This window comes from Protopterus annectens, chromosome 8.part0 (genome assembly GCF_019279795.1).
Source record: "Protopterus annectens isolate FY-2018-M chromosome 8.part0, PAN1.0, whole genome shotgun sequence".
NCBI lineage: Eukaryota > Metazoa > Chordata > Ceratodontiformes > Protopteridae > Protopterus > Protopterus annectens.
The window spans coordinates 1,270,858,953-1,270,882,335 of NC_056741.1; the positions used below are offsets into that span (position 1 = coordinate 1,270,858,953).

Below are 23,383 nucleotides of genomic sequence, written 5' to 3' on the forward strand. Positions count from 1 at the left end.
AGGTATTCACTGGATTGGAGTTTTAATGAACTACTATAGACCCATATAGAATACCAAGGCACACAGTGTTGCTACTGATACTTGACATCCAGTGGTGGCTGGTGACTTCAAACCAAAGGAGGGCTGCAGGCGACAACTGGATGGATGGGGCCAGTGAGAAGGGGTGTGGCCAACTAGAAAGGGGTGGAGCTATGCTCAAAACCACAAAAACTGGGACTTTGATTAAATACGCTGCCCTGGGTGCTAAACTGTCATTATGAGAGTCCAATCAAAACAAAATGAAGTGTAGAAGAAAAAAATATTTCAATGCATTGGCTACATGACAGCTTACTTAATATCTAGATGGAAACAAAAAGGTTTTGAGGCATGAAAAAATAAATTACGTTTTAAATACATTACTGGAATGCCATTCAAAATCAAATATAAAAAAAAACAAGCAGCACTCAACTCAAACCACTTCTCCTTGCACTGCAGTTCTAATTACTTTATATTCAGCTTTATAAAAGAGCCAAGTAACATGCCGAAAGTAGCAATCTCTGTGATACCCCCGCTTCCAAAAATGTTTCTTATCCAAAGAAGTCCTACTGCCTGACAACAACTATCTACTTGTTTCATGGGGAAAACATGATCAAAGTAAAACATGAACAGCAAACAAGAAACAAGCTCAAGATAAATTGCTTAAAGGATTACTGCACAGGTTATGGACCACACATGATAGATTGGCATTCTGTTTAGTTTACAGGTAAAGTCTGGAAAGATGACTGCAAGTCTCCAACAAATGTAGTGAGCTTCTGAAAATACTGTAATCCTGTCCTATTGCAAATACTGTCATATGCATTTCAGTGCCTAAGTTTATATGTTATTTAGTTATGTAAATACTCTCTGCATGGCAACAACAAAAAGGTTTTCAATGTTTGTAATTCTTTAACAGTATGCTTATTAATACTTACTTGCATCTTACAATTTCAGACAAGGGTACCTGATGGTCATTAAAGCATTGCTACTTAAACACAGAGCAATAGGCACTGCAACAACATGCATTTTCTGAATAATAACATTAATCAACAGTATAAAAGTATGACAGAAAACCAGAACATTCTGCAAAATCAAGGACAGATGAAAAGCCACTGTAGGACTTGTGTTTACCTTGGATGGGGGATACTCTGCACATTTACACTGCATAACTGCTCCTTGCCTTGCTTGGACTCATCTAGAGTCACTACATGGGGGAGTGGGGTGCAACAAGTATGTCATAATTTGAAATGTCTCTGGCTGATGGTGATGGCCCTGACACAGTTGTCATACCTCTCAAACTCAGAGCAAGAAATCTGGAAAAAGCCATAAATAGAAGCGGGACAAAGGCCCAAAAATAAGGATAATTTTTTAAATATTGCTCTTATAAACTTAGAAAGATAATAGAATAGTAGGTCTTGCATTAGTATGAAGGGTATGGAATCTGAAACTCAAATGTCTGTCACTATTGTCTAACTTCACTCTTTAATGATTTGCAACTAATTTGAAAGAACACTACAATTTTATGAAAAACGGACCAAAACCGTGATGCAAAAATATAAAATAGCCACACAAGACAGCTGGGAACCTGTCAAAAACGGGCACTTTTTTAATATTAGTACTGTTAACGAGCATTTGAAAAAATAAGGGAATCTACATGCATTTCTGAAATAAAAGTAATCTACAAGCTATGATCATTATAATTATTTATTAATTGTAAACCCTCCACGTTTTCTTCCAAAATTGCAATTTTGCAGAGAGATTATTAGGGGAGAGCAACATGTTGCCAAAATCGGGGACAGCTGAGAAATTTGGATATACTCAATTCTGTAAAGCAACTTATTTGCATGTACCTCTCAACCTCTTAACGCAGGAAATCTGGACAAGGCCAAATATATTGGGGGGACATATAAACAGTACTAAAAATTGCTCTTGTATAAACTTAGACAGTTGATAGAATAACAAGTTTTGCTTTAGCATGCATTTTTCTGAAGGGTATGAAGTTTGCAATGTCTGTCATTATGTAGTGACTTCATTCCCAAATGTTTTGTCAGAAAACCACAAATTTTATGAGGAACAAACCAAAAATAAGAAGGAAAAATCTATTCATTGTGGAAAAATCTGGACAGTTGAGAGGTACAGTTCAGCTGGGGATGTCTTTGAATTTATCGCCCTTCCCCCTCACAAAATCATGGTCAAATATGGCCTCCCCCCTGCAGCCATTCCAATGTCCCATGACTTGGCTATTTCACCCCATTAACCATAAACACTATAATGTGCATACTGCTTTACTTCTACAATAATTTGGATTTAATTTAAGTTTTATTTTACATTTTACATCACAAACACAAATAGACATCTGCTAAAAAAAGGAATGCAGTCTCACAATGAAAATAAACTTAGCATTAAAACATATTTGCCCTTGAAACTCACATTCATTGAAGCAGCACTGAAACCCACATTCAAAGAAAATACATCTGGCCAGTGGAAAATAAAGATTAACTTTGGGCTGTTTTCAAATCATAGGCCCCTTGCACATGAAACATTCATGTGTTCTTTGATACACCTTCCTGATTGTATTAAATTATATTCCTTGTATAATATATTACAGTTGTTAGGCAGCGTTTCAGTTTTGTTTTGAACATTTTTCCAGTTAACAATGAAACAAAATGCATGCACCAATAATGACAAAACTGCCCAATTCAGAACATTTCCATCATAAAAGTCTACTCAAACTTCTACAACCCACCTGTATCAGTAAATCTGCAGAAGTAAAAGTCATCTAAATAATTCTCCATTAAAGAGGTCTGTAACTAATGAAGAGGTTGCTGATAGTAAACAGCTTTATATTTCATTGTTTCATCTACAAATAAAGTGCCTGTTGCACTTGTGGAATAAATTGCCTATGTTACATTAAAAAATGATAAGCTAGTAATATTGCAATAGGGATGGATGGCAAACTGATAAAAGGTTCATAGTTACAAGGTATCTCTGCCAAAGAGGACATTCTCAGGACTGCAGCATCCACCCCTTTAAAAGTACAACACAGTACAGTATCACCAATGCATCTACATACTGAGGGAGTAGAACCCACAGCCTTCTACATCAAAAGCAAGTACATTACCTGTTGTGCTATTAACAATGCAAGCATATTTAGCATAAGCAGCACTAAACTTTTCTTCCCCTGAAGCTCTTAGCTCCTTGCAAAATCCACTGGACACTACTGTATCTCTCAACTTTGCAGCACAAGGAATCTCAAAAAAGCCAAAATTTATTGGGGGGGGGACAAAAGCCCAACAACCAGGGACACATTTTAAACATTGCTTGTATAATCTTGGAAAGTTGCTAGAATAAAATGCTGTGTTACTACCTCACCATGCATTTCACTTCCAAGACTTGAACCCATGCCCCTGTGCACTACAGCCAGAGCAGCATACCACTGCACCAAATCAGCTGTGTCTTGAAAGACGGGAAGACTGAAACTTAAATGGCTATCATTTACTGAATTTAGTGCTCACCATAGCTCTCAACCTCTTAGCACAAAACACCTGAACAAAACCAATAATGGGGAAATAAAGCACCCAAACTTATTCAGTGAATTCAGTTCTCACCATAGATCTCAACTTCTTATTACAAAAAACCTGGACAAAGCCAATAATGGGGGAATACAGTCCCCAAAGTAGGGACACATTTCAAATATTGATCTAATAAACTTAGAAATTTGCTAGAGTAAGAAGTTATGTGGTGGTACCATGTACTTTCTGAAGAATATGAAGTCTGAAATTCAAATGCCTGTCATATTTAGTGAATTCAAAATCCAGAAAACCACATATTTTATAAGGAACAGAACAGAACAAAAATATGAGGCAAAAATCTGAACAGCTTTTTCCAAGTGGTGGTGGTTAGGGAATTTAAGCTCTTGCTGCCTGCACTACAGGTACAGCATTTGAGCCTGAGTTTCTCTCTAACCACCAGGTATATTTAACTGGGGCATTTTACACACTTACACAAAGACACACACACACTACCTGGGTTTGGAGTCCGTTCGTCAGCTTCAAAATCCCTTCCTGCTGCACAGTCCTAGCCTGAAATACAAAAGTCCTTAAGTCTCGTGAGAACAGAGCAGCTATCCAGCCTACAGATGATGTAGTCCAATCTCCTTCCAGTCTATGCAGTTGTAACCGCGTAGACTTCTGGGCATCTCTGTAGTCTGATGCCCTCTTCCTAATCTGGATCGCTGTTTCAGCAGTCTAGATTCCTGCATGCATGTGTGGAGTTCTGGGAATGCCAAGAATGCATGCACAGAGTTCTGGGACTTGTTATATTTTGTTGTTTCATTTTTCTTTTCTTTTTACAGCTGGGGGGGGGGGCTTGCAGTCCTGCAGTCCAATAGCACAAGCCAAACCTGTTGACATCTAACACAAATGTTTTGCAGATTAATATTGTTCAGAAATATTGTGAAATTATCATATGTATAATTTGAATAGCTTCTGCAATATTGCAAAATGATAGCTCCTGAACAGGTGAATAATTAATTTCTTCACCGATATCTTGGCTCGATTTTGCACACCTAGAGATATATAGGGTCTATATAATTTCATTGAAAACTCATTTCATTGTAGCTTAATTCATTGACACATATTCACTGAAAGCTCACTTCACTGAAAACCCAATTCACTGAAAGCTCACTTCACTGAAAACCCATTTCACTGAAACGTATTTTGTTGAAAGGTATATATGGCCTATTCCCCACTGTTGTGTGATCCTGGAGTTAGTATATAAGGTAAGGGGGTGTGGGTAGCACAGCCACCCACATTTGAGGGGGTATTGGGGGCAAAGCAACCCACATAAATTGGTTATATGTTGTCTTCTGGAAGAATTATTTCATAACACTTGTAAGTATCCATCTATATGCTTTAAAATATTTACAATGTGTGGGGGGCTACACCCCCCACACCCTCCAATGTGGGGGGCTGTGCCCTCCACACCCACCCTTACTTTATATACTAACTCCAGGATCACACAGCAGTGGGGAAAAGGCCATATATACCTTTCAACAAAATGAATTTCAGTGAAATGGGTTTTCAGTGAAGTGAACTTTCAGTGAATTGGGTTTTCAGTGAAGTGAGCTTTCAGTGAATATGTGTCAATGAATTAAGCTTCAATGAAATGAGTTTTCAAAGAAATTATATAAACCCGATACATAACCCTTTATCTGAGCATATCTGTAGTATATTTTGGCAAACAGGTTACAGTTTTTTCTTCAGAAATCTGAAGTATAAATTAGCATCTACAGACATGCCTTTAATACTATCATTGTCTACCCGAGTCAAGGCTATAGAGAGCACCCCTGCATTACCAGGTTATAACTCATACCACACTTTTCAGCCATCTAACATGGACCACAACACCAAAGGCGGAGGTGTGTCCATATTCATTAAGGATATCCACATCTCCAGGCTAGTTGTGCAGCATAATGCATCCGAGGGTATCCAAGTGCAACTAACTCTGGGCAAAACTGCAATCCAAATTGTAGCTTGCTTCAGATCCCCCACCATGTTCCAGGATTCCTACTCATCTTTTCTTGATATACTGGAAAATATTAGGGTTTAATCAAACACCCTAATAACGGGTGATTTCAACTACCCCAACATTAACTAGGAAAACTACTCATGTACCAACTCCTTTGCTCAACGCTTTCTGGAATTCATAAATTCTAATGTCCTGGATCAACTTATCCACATCCTCACCAGGGGCAACAATATCCTAGACCTAGTCATTATCAACATGAGTGGCCGATGTTCCATACCTGAAGTCAACTCCTCATTGGTCAGATCCGACCATAAGCTAATCACCCTAGATATCTTAATCCCGCCCCCACCCACTATTAAGGAAACCATGGTAATAAATTTCTCCAAAGCCAACTTCATGCTTCTTAAGACAGAAGTTGCGAACTTCATGACACCCACGCAAATGGACAATGCAGTTATAACTGCTGAATCCTACACAAATGCACTCTATAAGCACTTACAGAAGTGCATGGCTCATGCTATCCCAAACAGAATCAAGACGCTATCGTCCAAAAAAAGGAAGCCAATCTGGGAGTCCCCTGCCATAAACAAACTCTACAACAGAAGGACGAAACTGTTGCTAAAGAGAGTAAAATCCCAATGAGTGGAGGAGCTCCCTGGTCAGCCTCAGTAAGAAGCTGAGATCCCTTATAAGATCCTCCAAAGCTGGCTACAAAAACAAAATCACCACTGATTCTAACAGCAACCACACAGCATTCTATAGCTATGTCAAGAATCTCAATGGCAACACCCAGATCTTGTCTGAGTTACAGCACAATGGCATGAAGATTACAGAGCCAAGTAATATTGCCAACATTATGGCAGATAGGTTCAGTGCTAACTTTACCACCCTCTCACCCCCTAAAGGGCCCATATCTATACAGGAAGAATGCAAAGTCCCTGTAATCACATCTATGCAGATAAAAGCTGCACTCTATAAAACCAAAAACACAGTATCCATGGGACTGGACAACATCCCAGGCTACGTTTTACATGAACTTCAGAATGAACTGGCTTCCTACCTAAGCACCATGTTCAATCATAGTCTCACACCAGCCTTTGTGCCCACTAAGTAGTGCACAGCAACAGTTATCCCACTCCACAAAGGGGGAGCCACCACTTATACTGGGAACTATCACCTTATTAGCCTGACATTGAATGTATCATCATGGAACTCATAAACAAAGACATTTTTAGCCTCCAAACTCTGGACCCCACCCAGTTCAGGTTTGTGAAAGACAGACCATGCCTTCTGAACCTGATCGACTTCTTTGAGGCAGTCACTAAAGCTGCAGACGAGGGTAAGGTGGTTCACACAGCCTATCTTGACCTCGGCAAGGCTTTCAACACCATCCGCCATTCTGGAGTTATAGCTAAACTCACTAAACTAGGTATAAACCCCTGCGTAACAAGATGGGTTGCCAACTTGCTCACTGACAAAGCCCACACTGTAAAAGTTGCAGACTCCAAATCTGACTTCATACCAGTGACAAGTGGAGTACCACAGGGTTCAGTCCTGGGACCTCTCCTGTTTGGTATCTACTTCTCTGAAGTACAGGCTAACACAGAAGGCCTCTGGCTAACAAAGTTCACAGATGACTGCAAACTAGGAGCCATAGTCAACTCCCCAAATGATGTGGACATCCTACAGAAGGGCCTCGCTAAGTGCCAGAGGCATGGTCTCAAGCTCAATGCCAAAAAGTGCATTGTCATCCCCTTTGGTAAAAACTCTGTACCCATGAACTACCACATAAATGGCAGTCTACTTAATGCTGAATGTGTGATAAGAGACCTTGGGACCCAGGTGGACAGTAGTCTCTCCTTTGATAATCACATCACCACAGTATTCAGGAAATCCTTCTACATGGCACACCTCATCACAAAAGGGTTCTCATACAGGAAAAAAGAGGTCATCGTTCCCTCTACTCAGCACTCATTAGACGCATTATAGAGTACAACGCCCCTTTGGAATGTACCTCACAAGACATCTGCAGCAGCTGGAAAGGCTACAGAAGTACCTCACAAAGAGGATTACTGGCCTCAAACAGATGCCCTACACCAACCATCTCAAAAAACCCCAGCTTTATTCTGTAGCATATCGCCTACTCCGAGGAGATCTCTGCCTAACATATAAAGCTATGTTAAACCCAGAGCTGTTGGACATGCTACACCTAAAGAAATCCCAATCTCTCTGAGCTACATGCTCTAGGGACCTAAACCTAGTCACCACAATAAACAGGACATGATGGAGGGATAGATTCATGTCCCAGAGACTTCCTATACTCTGGAACAAGCTACCCATCTGTGTCAAGCAAAGTTCCTCATTAGTACTCTTTAAGAAAAATCTTGATGAGTGGATGGGAAATAGGAAATACACCCCAGAGATCACTTCTGTGGCTCTGCTCAACAGGGGCACAGGAAATTAACTTTCTTGGGTGGCGTAAGCCAGGGAACCTTGTTGGCTAGGCTTACTTAGGCTCTTGGGCCGATAGCCTAGTACCTATCTATGAACCTATGAAGAGCTATTATATATCTTTCTTTTCTTTTCTTTTTTTTTTTTAATTCCCACCATTTATTAAGTATTATAACTCTAATGGTGTGTTTTCAATACAGGATTTTTGAGAAAAGATCTTAGAAGCAAGTGGTTTCCTGGCTTAGAAGATTTCAGGTAGCAAAAGTGTTAATTGGCCTCCTGCTCTTTGAGATTACATGAGTTAAGAATCAAGAAAACATTGCTATTTTTTGAAGAACAGATTTCAACAGTTCAAATAATGTATAAAAAGTTTCTCTTGTGTCTCTTCTCCATTTTCTGTCTTGAAAACTGTACATGTAAATCTCTTCTTTCATCCATCTTTCCATTGTTTATAAATTAGTTGGCTGCTAGATGATTAAGTTGACTACGGCAGACTAGACTTCGCAGACTACCAGTGAGATCGCCAGGTCATCCTATTTCCTGAGGTATTTGCAACCAAGCAGAGTGAGATACTCTTACCTGTATGTCTGGAGTCTACTAAAGATCAGCCTCCAGTGGGCTATGCCTGGTACAAGCAGATCCAGGAGAATCCCCATCAGGTACTCAAACCTCTGAAAATAACTAGTTTCTACAGAGAAGCAGTGGCTTTTTATTATGAGACTGTCTCAGAGTACAAACCAGCGAAAGGTAGAAATTGGCCAAAAATAGCACCTGTGGCAAAACAGTCAAAATATTACTAGGAATAGTCAGTGTCCCCCAGTGTAAGGGGACTGTGTCTCCTGAACCCCCCCCCCACACACACACACAATATATACAACTTCTTGTCTTCATCATTTTATGTTGATCTTCATTTTTCAGCCAGACTGTATTCATTCGAGTAGCCCACTCATGTTAGGCCAGTTACTTTCTCATATTGCAGGAGGATGGAGCCATCATTTTCTGAAAATTCCACTGCAGCCAATGCATTTTAAATGCCAGATGCAAAAGTGCTATAAAACAGATTCCATCTGCAACTGCCACCTATCTAAACTTTAATGGGCAAACCAGAGCCTTATCATAACTTCATTTCCTAACTTCCAAGCTCCATAAGACACAAAGCAGCTGGCCAATGAGTTCAGCTTTATTACCAAAGTAAAACCTCATGATATCATTTGTGATGACGTACTACTCACATTTGTCTAGACTACCATGGACAAATATTTTACATATCACTTTCTGCTGAATTTGTTTTTATTATTTTATTAGTATTTTATCTTGGGCAGTGCAGAGGTTAGTATTGTCGCCTCACAGCTAGAGGTTTTCTGGTTCAATTCATTGCTAGGGTACCTTCTGTGCTTAGTCTGCATGTCCTCTCTGTGTCTATGTGGGTTTCCTCTGGGTGCACCGGTTTCCTCCTACATTCTAAAGGCATGCAGTAAGTGGACTGGACACTCTAAATGGCCCTAGGTGTGAGTGAGTGCATGAGTGTGTGGTACACCCTCCGAGGAGGGTTGGGCTCCAGGCTAGAAATCCGTCCTCATCAAAGTGTAACCAGTATAGAAACGAGTGCTTGGAGGGGTGCTGATTGCCGGATGTGCAAGACAGAGAGAGAGAGAGAGAGAGAGAGAGAGAGAGAGAGAGAGAGTTGGTAGCTGGGTAGGTGGACTGATCCAGACACCTTTTTTAGCCATGACTTGGACCCATGTGAGCTAAAAACATTGCGGTGTATTACTTTATAAGACTAATAGTTATACAATACTAGGCAAAAGAAACACTAAAAAGAATGAGTAGATGAACAGTAATTACATGATGGTCAAGAAAGTACAACAAAGAATGGCTACAGTAGAATGCAATTAACACGTGTTATTCACTACTGTACAACTGAATGAGACCAATATTTATTAACAACTTTTGCACCAGCTTCTTACTTCTTATTAAAACTATTGCAGGTATGTCTGAAACTATTGCAGGTTATTTCCTCTGTTAAATAGACCTTTAGTTTTGCTTTGAAATTTTGCAAAGATTTTCCTGGTCTAACTTCTAAGGGAATGTGGTTCTAGGTAGCTGAGGCACTTTTTGTGAATATTTTTTTTTTATGGTAAACTTGAATTGTGGCTTTGTGAAAAGTAGTCCCTCTTCTTGTGTTACAGCGTGTAGAGTATGTGGCACTTACTAATAGTTAGGTATTCAGAGGTGGGCAGTAACCAATGTGAGGATTTTAAAAACTATTATACTGAGCATCTGCACTGCCCTACTTTGAACTGGGAAACAGTTGAGACAACTAAGGAGGTCACAATGTTGTATGTTTAGACTGGAATGAGAACAAAAATTCTGTCCACAGCTGCTTAATGTTTGTGGTTGATTGTCCTAGAGGGAAGAATTCTTATTGGCAATGCATTAGGAATTAGCACATTTTTGAAAATGGATTATCTTGCTTTTAGTGACAGATGATGATATATTTTTGAACAAAGTTTCAGTTGTACTCTGATGTCAGCTGAAAGGGAAAGAAAAGGATCACGCAGATACTCTAGGGACTTGTGTTGTGTCATAGTAAGTATTGTGTCACTGTAGTCCTTGATTTGAACTGTAGGAAAGAATGAGATTTTTTTTGTATGGTACCAAACAACATGCAACTGGATTTTTTGGGAGTTATTATTAATTTATTGATATTTATCTACTTGCAAAGTGGTATGGACTTGTTCATAGGTTCATAGGTGATTACTAGGCTAATGACCACAAGGATCTTTTTAAGCCTAGCCATGCATCCCAAATCTTCGACAAGTTCTGATACCCTTGATGTACCCTTAACCTTGTCAGCATGGGCTTGGGAGATTAACCATTTACAGGTTACCTGTGTCCATTAGAAACTTAGGTGCCAAACCAGGGAAGAATTTCTAGTTTCCCATCCAGTTGTCCAAGCTGCACTTAAATTGGGCTAGGGAGGAACTCTGCTTCACATGGATGGGGAGCGTGTTCCATAGATGGGGTAGTCTCTGTGATACATACCTTTCTCTCTAGCAGGTCCTGTTTATATCACAGGTAAGGTTTAAGTCTTTAGATTGGGTAATTTTGATGCTGTTCATTTTTTGGATATGCAAGAGATCCATCAGAGTGGGATCTGACAATACTCTGTATGCCAGGCATAGATCTCCCCTCAAAAGCCTGTAGAGGACAGAATACAGGGATAGGGCCTTGAGGCAGTCTGCACAGGACATTTTACTTACGCCCTGTATTCTTTTAGTGAGGAACCTCTGCAGCTGTTCCAGTTGTTGGATATGCCTGGTTAGGTACATACCAAAGGGGGCAATGTACTCAATGATAGGTCTGATGAATGCCGAATACAGTGGGACAGTGACTTCCTTGGACCTAAATGCCATACCTTTGTTTATAAGTTGTGCAACATAGAATGATTTCCTCAATACTGTAGCATGTGATGGTCAAAGGCTAGATTTCTGTCTATATGTCCCTCCAAGTCCCTGACTACTGGGTCAACTCTAAGGGGTGTGTTGTCAATAAGATAGCTACCAGGGATGGATGACTTCCCATAGGATACTATTATGTATTTCTTGGCATTTAGTTTTAGTCCATGACTCTGACACCAGTTGTTTGTCCCTGTCAGCCCTTCCTGGAGAACATTTGTGTCAGTGTGAGATTCAATGACAGCTGCTAATTTACAATTATATGCAAATTTAGTCAGCCAGAGACCACTGACATTGGTCTTGACGTCTGAGAAGTAAATTCCAAAAAGGAGCTGTCTAAGGACTGATCCCTGAGGGACTCCACTTGTGGTTAGCCTCTTTGCAGAGCTGGACTCCCCAATTCTAACTTCCTGGGTCCTGTCTGTGAGTCAGTTGGCTATCCACTGGGTGACATATGCGTCTGTACCTAACCTCTTGAGTTTGTCAACAATGCCCGAGTGGGGTATTGTGTCAAATGCCTTGGTCAGGTCATGGTAAGCAGTGTGAACAATATTTCCTTCATCCATTGCTTTGGTGACCTTCTCAAAGATGTCCACAAGGTTGAGTAAGCATGATCTGCCCTTGACGAAACCAAATTGGGTTGGATCCAGTGTCTGGAGGTTTACTATATCTCTACTGATCATCTCCATGATAATTCTTTCCATGGCTTTACATATAAGACTGGTGAGACTTATGGGTCTGTAGTTTCTAGGGTCTGTAGATAGCCCACCTTTGCGCAGTGGGATGACTGTTGCCTTTCTACATTCATGAGGCACTAAGCCTGTATGGAGGCTATCATTAAACAGTAATTCCAGAGGCCCTGATAGATCATATTTCATGCTATTTAGAAGGCATCCTGGGATAATGTCTGGGCCCATTGATGCAGTGTTCTTCATCTTAGAGATAGCATTAAAGACCTGTTCCCTACTGATAGTAGGAGGAATTATATTTGATATTTCCTGAGGGAAGGATGAGGGGGAGAGAGGGGTAAAGTTTGAGATGAATTTATCAGCCAGGAGGTTTGCTACATCTTCTGGCTCAGTATAGGTGGCTCCACTTACAATGAGCTCTGCACACAGCTGTGTATTGCCTTTGAGGTTGCAAACATAGCTAAAGAATGCTTTGTTGGTGCCCTTGGCCTAGGAGGCCAAACCTACCTCAAATTTGGCTTTGGTAGACTTTATCTATCCTCTGAGTTGTGTGTTTAGTTTGATAAGAGTGCTTTTATCCTGCTGGGTTCTGCACCTCCTAATTTTTGGCAAGATTTTCTTCCTCCTGTTATACATCCTATTGATTTTGTGATTTGACCAGGATGGCTTGTTTTTTTAGTTAGTTCTGTACTTCTTCCTGGTGGGTACAGCTGCCTCTATGCAGCTATTAACATGCTGGTACAGGGTTTCTGTGAGCAGTTATGTATAGGCAGCAGTGTTTTCAGGGTTTATGGGAGCTTGAAATTTTGCCAGGTTCTCACTTAGTAGCAGGAGGTTAGCCTTAGAATAGTTCCTGAATATTTCAGGTTTAGCTGGGTTCCAGGTTTTATTTTTACTTCAAAGGAGACCATTTTGTGGTCTGACCTTACCGGGGAAGGCATTACAGTAGGGGGTGTGCAGCACTCTTGCATATTAGTGAGGACCAGATCCAGTATGGCTGCACCCCTGGTTGGTGTATTGACTATCTGGTCCAGGGAGTTTGTGTTTACAAAATCCAGGAATTTCTGTGTATGTACGGTTAGTGTTGTATATGATTCCAAGTTTATAGTATGGTAATTTAAAGTCATCCATGAATATGGTATTAGGTTGGATGGTTAGTGTTTCTAATAAGTTTAAATACATGGCATGGGTTTCCTGAGTCATAGAGGGGGAACTATAGCTTGCAAGGAAGTGGTATTGGATTTTGCCGATGGTGATTTGAACATGGAGCAGCTCAAATGCATTGTCCTGTTTGACCAGCCTTGAAGTATATTTCTTTTTGATGTAAATAGAGACAGCTCCACTTTAAACCCTGTCTGTGAAGTAGTTAGCCTAAATGTGTGGAAGGCATTATAACCTTGCACTGTTGCTGTGCTCTCCGTGGATTTTAACCATGTCTCAGTGGCCACACATATGTCAGCATTCTCTAGGGTAAACAGAGCTTCTAGGGAGTGGAGTTTTTTCATTTAGACTCCTAGCATTGAGAGGTAATACATTTAGATTTTCTTGGTTTTGATTTGCTATGTTGAAAGTGCTTTCAGTTTTTTATTGCCTAAAAAAGGCACTATGGGGGAAGACAATGTTTTAGCTAATATTCAAAAACCTAGGGGGGAGAGGTGCAGACCATACCTGGCAAAGATGGTCTGCTGACCACCTCCTTCCATGCTGACAAATATTGCACCCCCTTAGAATGACACCAGAAACTAAGCCAATTATTGAAGTCAATCATCTTTTGTTCGTATTTTGGCATCATCCTTACAGAAGGTAAAATGCTGCTCAATGCTAAGAGCCCTTATAAGCCTAACTATGTAACCCAAATGTGACCCACATATTAGATTTATATAGGAGGTGATTCACTGACTGCTTCTGTCTATCAGAGACATAGACACCAGACCAGGGGTGAAGTTCTGATTATGAATCCATTGGTCCAAGCTGCAATTAAATAGAGTTAGGGAAGAGCTCTGCTTCACATGGATAGAGAGCCTGTTCCAGAGAATGGGAATTTTCTCAGAAACATATCTGTTTCTCCAACATGACCTATTTATGTCACAAGCAGAATGTAGGTCTTTTGATCTAGTAGTTTTGATGCTGTTTGTTTTGTGGATGTGCAAATGGTTCATCAAAATGGGGTCTAGGGATTCTTTGTATGCCAGGCGCAGACCACCTCTCAGTAGTTTGTATGGTACAGAGTACAGAGAAAGGGCTTTAAGAGGATCAGCACAGGACAGTTTGTTTACTCCCTGTGTTCTTTTTACACAGAGCATTTCTGGATGCTCCATTTGCTGCATGTGTCTGGTCAAGTACATACTGAAGAGTCCATTATACTCTATGATGGGTATGATGAGGGCAGAGTACAGTGGTATGATGATTTCTCCAGACCTATATATCATGCCCTTACTTATAAGTTGAGCAACATAAAAAGATTTTCTTACTACCCTGGAAACATGTTGGTAGAGGGCTAGGTTACTACCTACATGAGTTCCCAGATCCCTGACTAACGAATTTACTTTTATGGGTGTTTTATAGATGACTCCCAACAGGTACTATAATGCATTTCTTAGCATTGAGCCATGGCTTTGGCACCAAGCATTTGTCTGTTAGATGTTCCTGAAGGGTGTTCTCTTCTTGGGGGATTCAGTTACTGTTTGCAATCATCTCCAGACTTGGTTAGCCAGAGACCTTTGACATTGGCGTCAACGTCCGAGAAGTAGATACCAAAAAGGAGTGGTGCTAGCACTGAGCCCTGTGGGACTCCAGTGCTGACTGGCCTCTTTGGGAGATTGTTTTACTGATCTTAATTTATTGGGTCCTATCCATGAGCCAGATAGCTACTGTGCATGTTATAAAGGGGTTTATGCATAGTTCCATAAGTTTGTTAACAATGCCTGAAGGGGGGGATTATATCAAATGCTTTAGTGAGATCTAAGTAGACAGTATGCACTGCTTTCCCTTCATCCATTGCATTAGTGACCATTATAAAGAAGGCCACCAGATTCAGTAAGCATGATCTTCCTTTGACAAAGCCAAATCGGGATGGATCCAGTGTCTGGAGGTCTCCGATATCCTTGGTGATAACTGCCATGATGATTCTTTCCATGGCTTTGCAAATAAGACTAATGGGTCTGCAGTTGCCAGGATCTGTTGAAGGTCCACCCTTATGAAGATGGATGATTGCTGCAGTCCTCCATTCTCATGGCACAAAGCCTGCTTTAAGACTATATTTATATATTGACTCCAGGAGTACTGATGAGTCATATTTTAGACTGTTCATTAGGAATTCCAGGATGTTATCAGGACTCACTAAGGTTGTGCTCTTGGTTTTAGCAAGTGCAGCCAGTACATGCTCCCTAGTTAATGTTGCAGGGGTTATGACTGAGGGTATTTCTTGGGGGATGGTTGAAGTGTGTGTGTGTCTGTGTGTGGTGGGGGGAGGTAAAGCTGCAACTGAATTTGTCTGTTAACAGGTTTGCTCTATCGCCAGGGTTGGTGAATGTTGCACCATTAACCACCAGTTCAGCACATTGGTGCATGCTGCCCTTGAGGTTTCTGACATAGCTGAAGAAGGTCTTGTGGTTATCTTTCACCTGGGAGGCAATTTTAACTTCAAAGCTGGCTTTTTTGACTTTTGACCTAATTAGCCCTCTTAGTCACCTATTTATTTTGATGAGAGAGTTTTACCTTTATGGGGAATTACTTTTCTGGATTTTAGGCATAATTTGGTATGTTATCAGGCCTGTTTATTTCTGGGGCTAGTTTTGGGCTTACTTCTGCTAGTTAAAACAACATTTATAAAGAAATTGATATGGTTTTACAGAGATTCTGATAGCAATTCAGAGTAGGCCTGCTGTGCTCTTGGTGTTTAGAGGGCACTGAATTTTGACAAACCATTACAAAATGAAAGGTAGTTTGCTTTGGAATAGTTCCTAACTGTTACCAGTATTACTGGGGTTACAAAGTTGATTTTGATTTTGAAGGAGACAGATTTATGGTTGGACCTTACTAGGGAGGACAAGCCATGGGGGGGGGGGGGGGGGGGGTGCAGCATTCTCCCATATTTGTGAGTATGAGGTCTATTTTGTCAGAACGTATAGTGGGAGTTTTCACTATTTGGTCAAAGGTGTTTGTATTTACGAAGTCCAGGAGTCTGTGTGCCAGAGAGCAAATGAATGTCTCCCATGAGAAGGGTGTTTTTTGGATGGCAAGTGCCTTCAGTTGGTCCAAGTATGCATGGTGAGCTTCTTGGGACATGGAGGGTGACCCATACCAGGCTACAACATAGTACAGGATTTTGTGTATGGTGATCTGCACATGGAAAAACTCCAGCACATTATCCTGTTTGAACATCCTCAAGGTATACTTGTTATTGATGTATATTGAGACACCTCCACCTTTAGCCCTTGTCTGTGCAGCTACTGGTCAAAAAGTGTGGAAGGCACTGAAACCTGACAGTTCTGGGGTACTCTTTGCCTCTTTAAACCATATCTTTGTAACTACACAGATGTCTGTAATCTCATGTGTTCTCAAGTGTGAGGAGGGCTTGAAGGGAGTGAAGTGGGTTTTTTTTAGGCACAGGGATTAAGGTTTTGATTAGATAATTTTGCTACGCCTGTAGGCTTGTCAGTTTGTCATTGCATAAAAAAGGCACGGGGGGGGGGGTAATGTTTTATCCAGTATTAAAAAGCCTAGAGAGGACAGGCACAGACCAACCTTGGCAAAGAAGCTTGGTCTATTAACCATGTGCTCCTAAGCTGACAAATATTGGATCCCCTTAGAATGACACCAGAAAGACAACCAGTTTTTTAAAATCAATCATTTTTCGCTCATATTGTAGAATCATCCTCAGTGATGGTAGTATGCTGCTCACTGCTAAGCTCATACCAGACTGAGACACATAATCTGAGAGCTCCTTAATGTCTCTCTTCATATGGTACAGGGAGGTATAGTTCAGGTTATTTATACTTACATGGACTACGATGGAATCATACTGGTGCCTGTGGTGTAATGACTTGAGTGCATGCATGATTTGGCAGATCCTGGCACCAGATAAGCAACTAACCATCAAACTGGATTGAAGGAGAATAAGGTCATCTGCATACATGAACAGATCAATTTAGGGGGGAAAGTCTATTGTGCGCTCTTGTGTTTCTTGCCAAGTAATGACATTTGTACAGCAGCTGGTGAGTGGGGTATGTCAGGTACCACCCATGCAAACATAATTTTACTGCCTTGGTTGTCTCAAACAAGCAGTGCATTTATTATTGTGGAAGCTGTGTGTGTGCCTTTCTGTATAACTGGGCTGATGAATTGAGACAAGATTGCACTCAAGGTTTTGTAACTCATACTGAATAATATATAGTATGTTTTTCTACCATTTCACTTGGTTAGCCACTACAACTATACAAAACAAATAGTAATCAAGTCATAATAACAGCTCAAGTTTAACTTCACTGGTACCCTTAACATATTCTAGGTCATTAATATGCATAGCAGAAATGCTGAATGATATCAACATACCACTGTGCCATCTTAGCATACTTCCTTATACTCTACCCTGGCATGAACTTCTAAATCTCTTCACACTTACAGTTACCATTCTAGTGTAAATAATACCAGCTGCACTACATTCTCGCACTATTTAGCGTTATACCCTGCTCTTCTGAATGCATTCTAATGCAGCATAAAATGGCAGTATATGTAATGCTTAATGCACTCTTTACTGCTTATCGTGGCGGTATCACTCAACTATGCAATCTGAACCAGTCCCAGCACTCCCCACCATAATAATGCTGTGTCAGAGGTCCTTCTGCCCCATTCAGTACTCACCTCCTGGCACATTACCTCAGTATGTAGCACCATTACTACTGACTGCCGTATCCCTGAAGTTATTTTAGGGTTTATGCCATGCAAAACTCTTTCAGTGCTTTCTACTGCATGGCTCTCATGCCTAAGCAACGTTGTCTTTGACTCCTGACTTTGAGGACTTTGTTCTTTGTCGTTACTCATGATGTATCTCTACTTACTCACAGGAAATTAAAATTGTATTACGTGCTTAGACACTTAGGGTCACATTCGGTAATCTGAACCATCCACTCACGCAACTTCATTAAAAGTAATCAGTCTGTGTCAAAATATTAGACTGTAATAAAATCAATAGTGCATGAATGCGAATAAAGAGTGGAATTTTAATATAAATAAAATAATTAACTTGCTTCTGATACAACACCAGCATTACAACCAGGGAACCAAACAGAGCACATACTTAATATCCACTGCATGACTCTGGTGGGCCCTTGTGCTGAAAGAGCTTTCCTTCTGAAGTATGTTGTTTAATATCTGTTTATATCTGAAGCATTATCAGGGCTGAAAATGATCCATGGATCTCCATCTGCCTGACAAACAAAATAATAAATAAATAAATAAAACCACTATAAGCCACTGAAAACGCCATCCTTGAATTAAATACTTCCTAGAAAATAACAAAAATATTAAGCTTGCTCTTGCATACAGGTTTGAAACATTGCTCTTTTGTATTCAAACTTATATTTTAAAGTAGGGACATGAGATGTTAGAAGCATCCTCACTTCCTAACTTGTCTAAACACAAAACCTTCTTTCCAGGCTCCACATGTCATCTTCCTGAAAGGAAAGAGCTACCGTACCACTGTCACACAAGTTCAGCACAACACTGGTGCCACAAAACTGCATTAATCCCTAACTTCATTCAGAAAGAATACAGAATCATGCTGAGAATATGATGGACAGATGAGGCATGAATGTGGATTTATAGATGGAGTACTGTTTGTAGGACCATGATGACATAATTACCCTATGTTTGAAAAAGGGTTCTGTAATTGTACAGACAATTATTTATTTATTTTTTTATTTATTTAACATTTGTTGACCGGGAAAGTCCGACTAGGTTCCACAGAGCCTGTTTTCAGTGGAGGCCCGGGGAGAAATGCTCCAGATGCATGTCTTTGGAATTATATAATTGTGGTCAGAGCAGTAATTAATGGATGTACGAAATATGTTCCATTTCTCTGTTTCTGTTACTTTTTATTCATTTCTTAAGATGGCCAGCAAGGAAAAGCCAAATTGCCTGCAAAACAAACACACACACACACACACACACACACACACACACACACACACACACACACACACACACACACACACACACACACACACACATATATGTATATGTATGTATACAAAATGAATGCTTATACATTCATATGAAAACAGTATGCGTGTTAGTACATAGCTCTTTGTATCTGCTTGAGTGTTGATGAGTCTGTATACCAAAGCTATAAACAGCTATGAACCTTTTGTTTGTATATATACAATACATAGATTTATACATGTGTCTATCACTCTGACGTTATGACAGACAGCTCTAGATAGTGAACAAGGAAAGCAAATTAAAGAAGGAAGCAAGAAACTATGCCAGGTCAAGGCATCCATTAAGGGGTCAGTTTTGCCGTTCCACATTGATTAGAGATTGAGGCATGCATGAAATATTCTGTGTAGTAGGTAATACATTTTGAGTTAAAATTGATTAACTGTCTGAAAATTGTGGAGCAAGTTATTATGTGAGACCAGTTACACCGCCTCGCTTCATGTAGACAGGATCCTCTAGGAATGTGTTTCCACTTTTAACCCTAAACATGAGGTAGCACAACTTTTTCAATTACAACTGTCAAACATCTGCTAGTTCAAAACAAAGAATATGTCAGTGAGTGCTATACAAGCGCTAATGAGTGGGTATTAAACGTGCCATGAACAGTATATGGTTATGACTCAGATGTGAACATAAATACTTCATGACACCACATGCTTAGGACAAATCTATTTTTATTTAGTGATAAGATGCACACTGGTAGTGTGGCAATGCATTTAGTTTGAAGAGGAGTGTGTGTATGTGTGTGCTAATATTATGACGTTTTTCTTCATCCAGTAGGAAATCAATTGTTGCTGTCACATGCTATTGAACTGGCAGCCACTTTAGGGAGTATGTTTGACCCTCACCATTGCTAACAATATAAGCAGCAGGGAGAGCACATTTCAGGAATACTACCAGTAAACTGCTACCAAAACTGAAACTAAGGTAGGAGAAAGTGCTGTTGCTGTCTATACACTGACTCTATGATCTGGCCTGTTTGGAATCAGATTAACATTTATGGCAAAGGGATACAAGAAAGGAATAAATGCAGTTCTTATGTTTAAGGTTATACTGGCCAAGAATCATCACAGTCTCATTTTAATGCTACAGTTTAATGATAAAGTCCTAATGTCCCAACATAATGCCATTACTGAAACCCAATTTTTTCCACTTACCTTTTTCAAAATGAGATATGAAATCGATGCATTGGCATCGATAATGATAGTGGCAACTTTATCGTCACGGATCTCCTTCAGTAGGGGTGTAGGGTCATTGCTGTCATCCAACATTCGGATGGAGAGGGTGTCCTTAGAGATGAGAAACTGACGGATGAGCTCTTCTAGACGTAGCAGACCTGTTCGGGGAAATAAAATTGACAACTGTCAACACAGTTAGCAAAGAGAGGTAAGAAAAGAAAAGATTTATTAGCTTCAAAGCAGCAATTAAGCTATTCCAGTATTACAATATGTAAGTTGCCCTACCAGATTGAGATAATGGTACAAAAAAGAAAACATCAATCTCTCAAGTTAGAAGCAGTCTTTATGAACTGGGACATCTTTTGTTTTCCTTATGTATGTGGGAACAGTAAACTAGTAACTTCATATACTTTGTGGCTGTTGTGATTCCACTGAAGAAACTGTGTCCTTTTATTTGTATAAGCAAAGGTATGAAGTAACAGGTTCTTATTACAGTCTTCATAATTAACCAATTCAGTTATTTATTCAGAGACTATAAACAAAGAAAAGTACAGCAAATAGAAACTTGGTTTAAATTCTGGGAATACAAAGAATAACTTTAACAAAAACAGTAGAAATAAAAAAAAATGTTATGCAGAAAAAACAGCTTGCAGCTTTTCTCAGTTTGTCATCAAATTTTACTTCTATCAATGTGAATTGTTTCTTTCAGTTTCTACTTCTTTCCTTTCAGTTCTCTTATATCTGTTCCAATCAATTTAACATAGAATGTCTTTTATCCTCCAAATTAAACAGAAGACCATTTTAAGCAACTAGCATTTTAACACCAACAAGTGATTTCTTTCAATCATTTCAGAGTCCGTCACTGTGTAATAACATCAATGACTGTCGCCTTGTTTCATACGTCGATCCTGTGAAAATTATCCCCATTCTATACATTATTTATCCTAATGACTAATGCAACTATAACTTGTTCCATAATTACATGCAGAGTTCTTCCAGCTTTCTTCTTCTCTTGGGTTTCTTGCAATATCCCGCAAGTATCTATTATATTAGATAATTTGAATATTGACTGACAACTCATAAATTCAGGGTCCCTTAATAAAGACGTTAACATGCATGTCTTAATTTGACTCATCTTCACCCCTTCCAGATACAACAATTCTAGTGATAAGGCCTCTGTTATAAATTGGATTCTCAGCACAGTACAAACAAAATTATCACAACTGGTTCCTTCTCAGACACCTTAAATGGCCACCCCCTTTCATTTGCTACAAGGGACCACAACCCTACTTACAAACACATTGCTATAACTATGATAAACTCTCCACTTTCCATAAAGAAATACTCATCTCCAGTTTAAAGTCTGTAAAGTGTAAGATACTAGAAATTCTCCAACTAGATGACATTGTAGCACTATTTAAGACAACTCAGAACACAAAAAATAAAAGCTAACATTGCTTATCAAGCCATGCCATTGCAAATAGCAAAGACACCAGTCCAATACATGATCAGCACACACAAATCAAGATGTACAGTATCCAAATTAATACTCACATACTCACTGGGGGTCTTCAGTTCTTAATACAGATGCTGTTTTATACCCACAATTCACTGTAGACTGGAAAAATGTCTTTGCTTTGGACACAGTTGGTTCTGAAAATATGCTGTTTTTCACATGGTTCTGTTTTATTCCTCTTTATAAAAGCTGTAACCCAATTTTTTCTTCCTTATATACTGTATGATTTAATTACCTGGTATGTTTTTACATGGAAGGCAGCATGCTAACAATCCCCGACATGGAAGCTTCCCCCCACACACCCTTACTTATGCATGCTAACTTTTACACTGCACTGTTTGAAATACAAAACAAAATCCTTCAAACAGTGAATCACTGCCAGCAACACCTTGGCAGTTATTATAATTAGAAATATGTCTGCAACCATGCAACCTCTATCTAATGTTCGCTATGGTATTGATAAAACAGGGTTATGGGGTACTGCAGCTTATCCCAGCAAACATACAAACAAATTGTAATTGCTAAAATTGATTGGATGGTAGTTGTCATTTGTTGTTTTGAAACTGATTGGATGGTAGTGGTCATGTGCTGTTTCAAAATTGATTGGATGCCAATGGATGGTAGTCATGTGTTGTTTTGAAATAGCTATATATGACATATATGATGTTGTTTAACATTTTGTTTCTGAAGAAGTTCTTTTAATAAAGAGAGTGAAAACACTGTTTTATCATGGAAGCTTTTGTACAATAATGTGTTATTTCAGTCACTTTTTGTTTGTTTATTTGATCAATTCTTAACTGACATCACATGAAGCAGATTTTCAGTCAAGACCCATATGCAAGACAAAATAATACAATGATTTAAACAAAATCACAACAACACAAGATACAATTAAGTCAATACAAAGCATATTGCATGTCTGTACTTGACCATTAGAATATGTAGTTAAATGCTGTGCTCATTATAAATGCCAAGCAATGGTTGGGTATATAACCAGAAATCTGTAAATGAATTGTCATCACAAAGCTGGTTATGAGTATTATGTCCTACAGTGACCTCTGTATTTCTTAGGTGCCTTACCTTTGACTACTTCTAACTTTTTTCTACCACTCCATTTCAGGAAGGGTCAATTGTATAACTGCTGCTCAGTGTGTCTTAAACCTGAATGTAATGTTATGTATGTTTAAATTTGAAAATAATGTTATATTTTGTAAAGTGTTTTATAATAAGTTAGTACTATATGTGCTAAATGTTGTTATTGCTTACGGCTGTAATCTGCTTGACACTAGCATTTACTAAATGTTCAATGTGAATTATTATCTTGGAGCT

General features: G+C 39.5%; 1 protein-coding gene across 3 annotated transcripts in view; it reads right to left on the reverse strand.

Annotated features, from left to right (window-relative positions):
• The window catches only part of GRIK5 (glutamate ionotropic receptor kainate type subunit 5), a 3,838,183-nt gene that overhangs the window by 997,319 nt on the left and 2,817,481 nt on the right, over positions 1-23,383 (reverse strand). For all 3 annotated transcript variants that reach the window (XM_044080789.1, XM_044080790.1, XM_044080791.1), the window contains one exon: positions 20,518-20,696. In XM_044080789.1, coding sequence (XP_043936724.1) covers positions 20,518-20,696 — 179 coding nt within the window. The remainder of the gene's footprint in view (positions 1-20,517; positions 20,697-23,383) is intronic.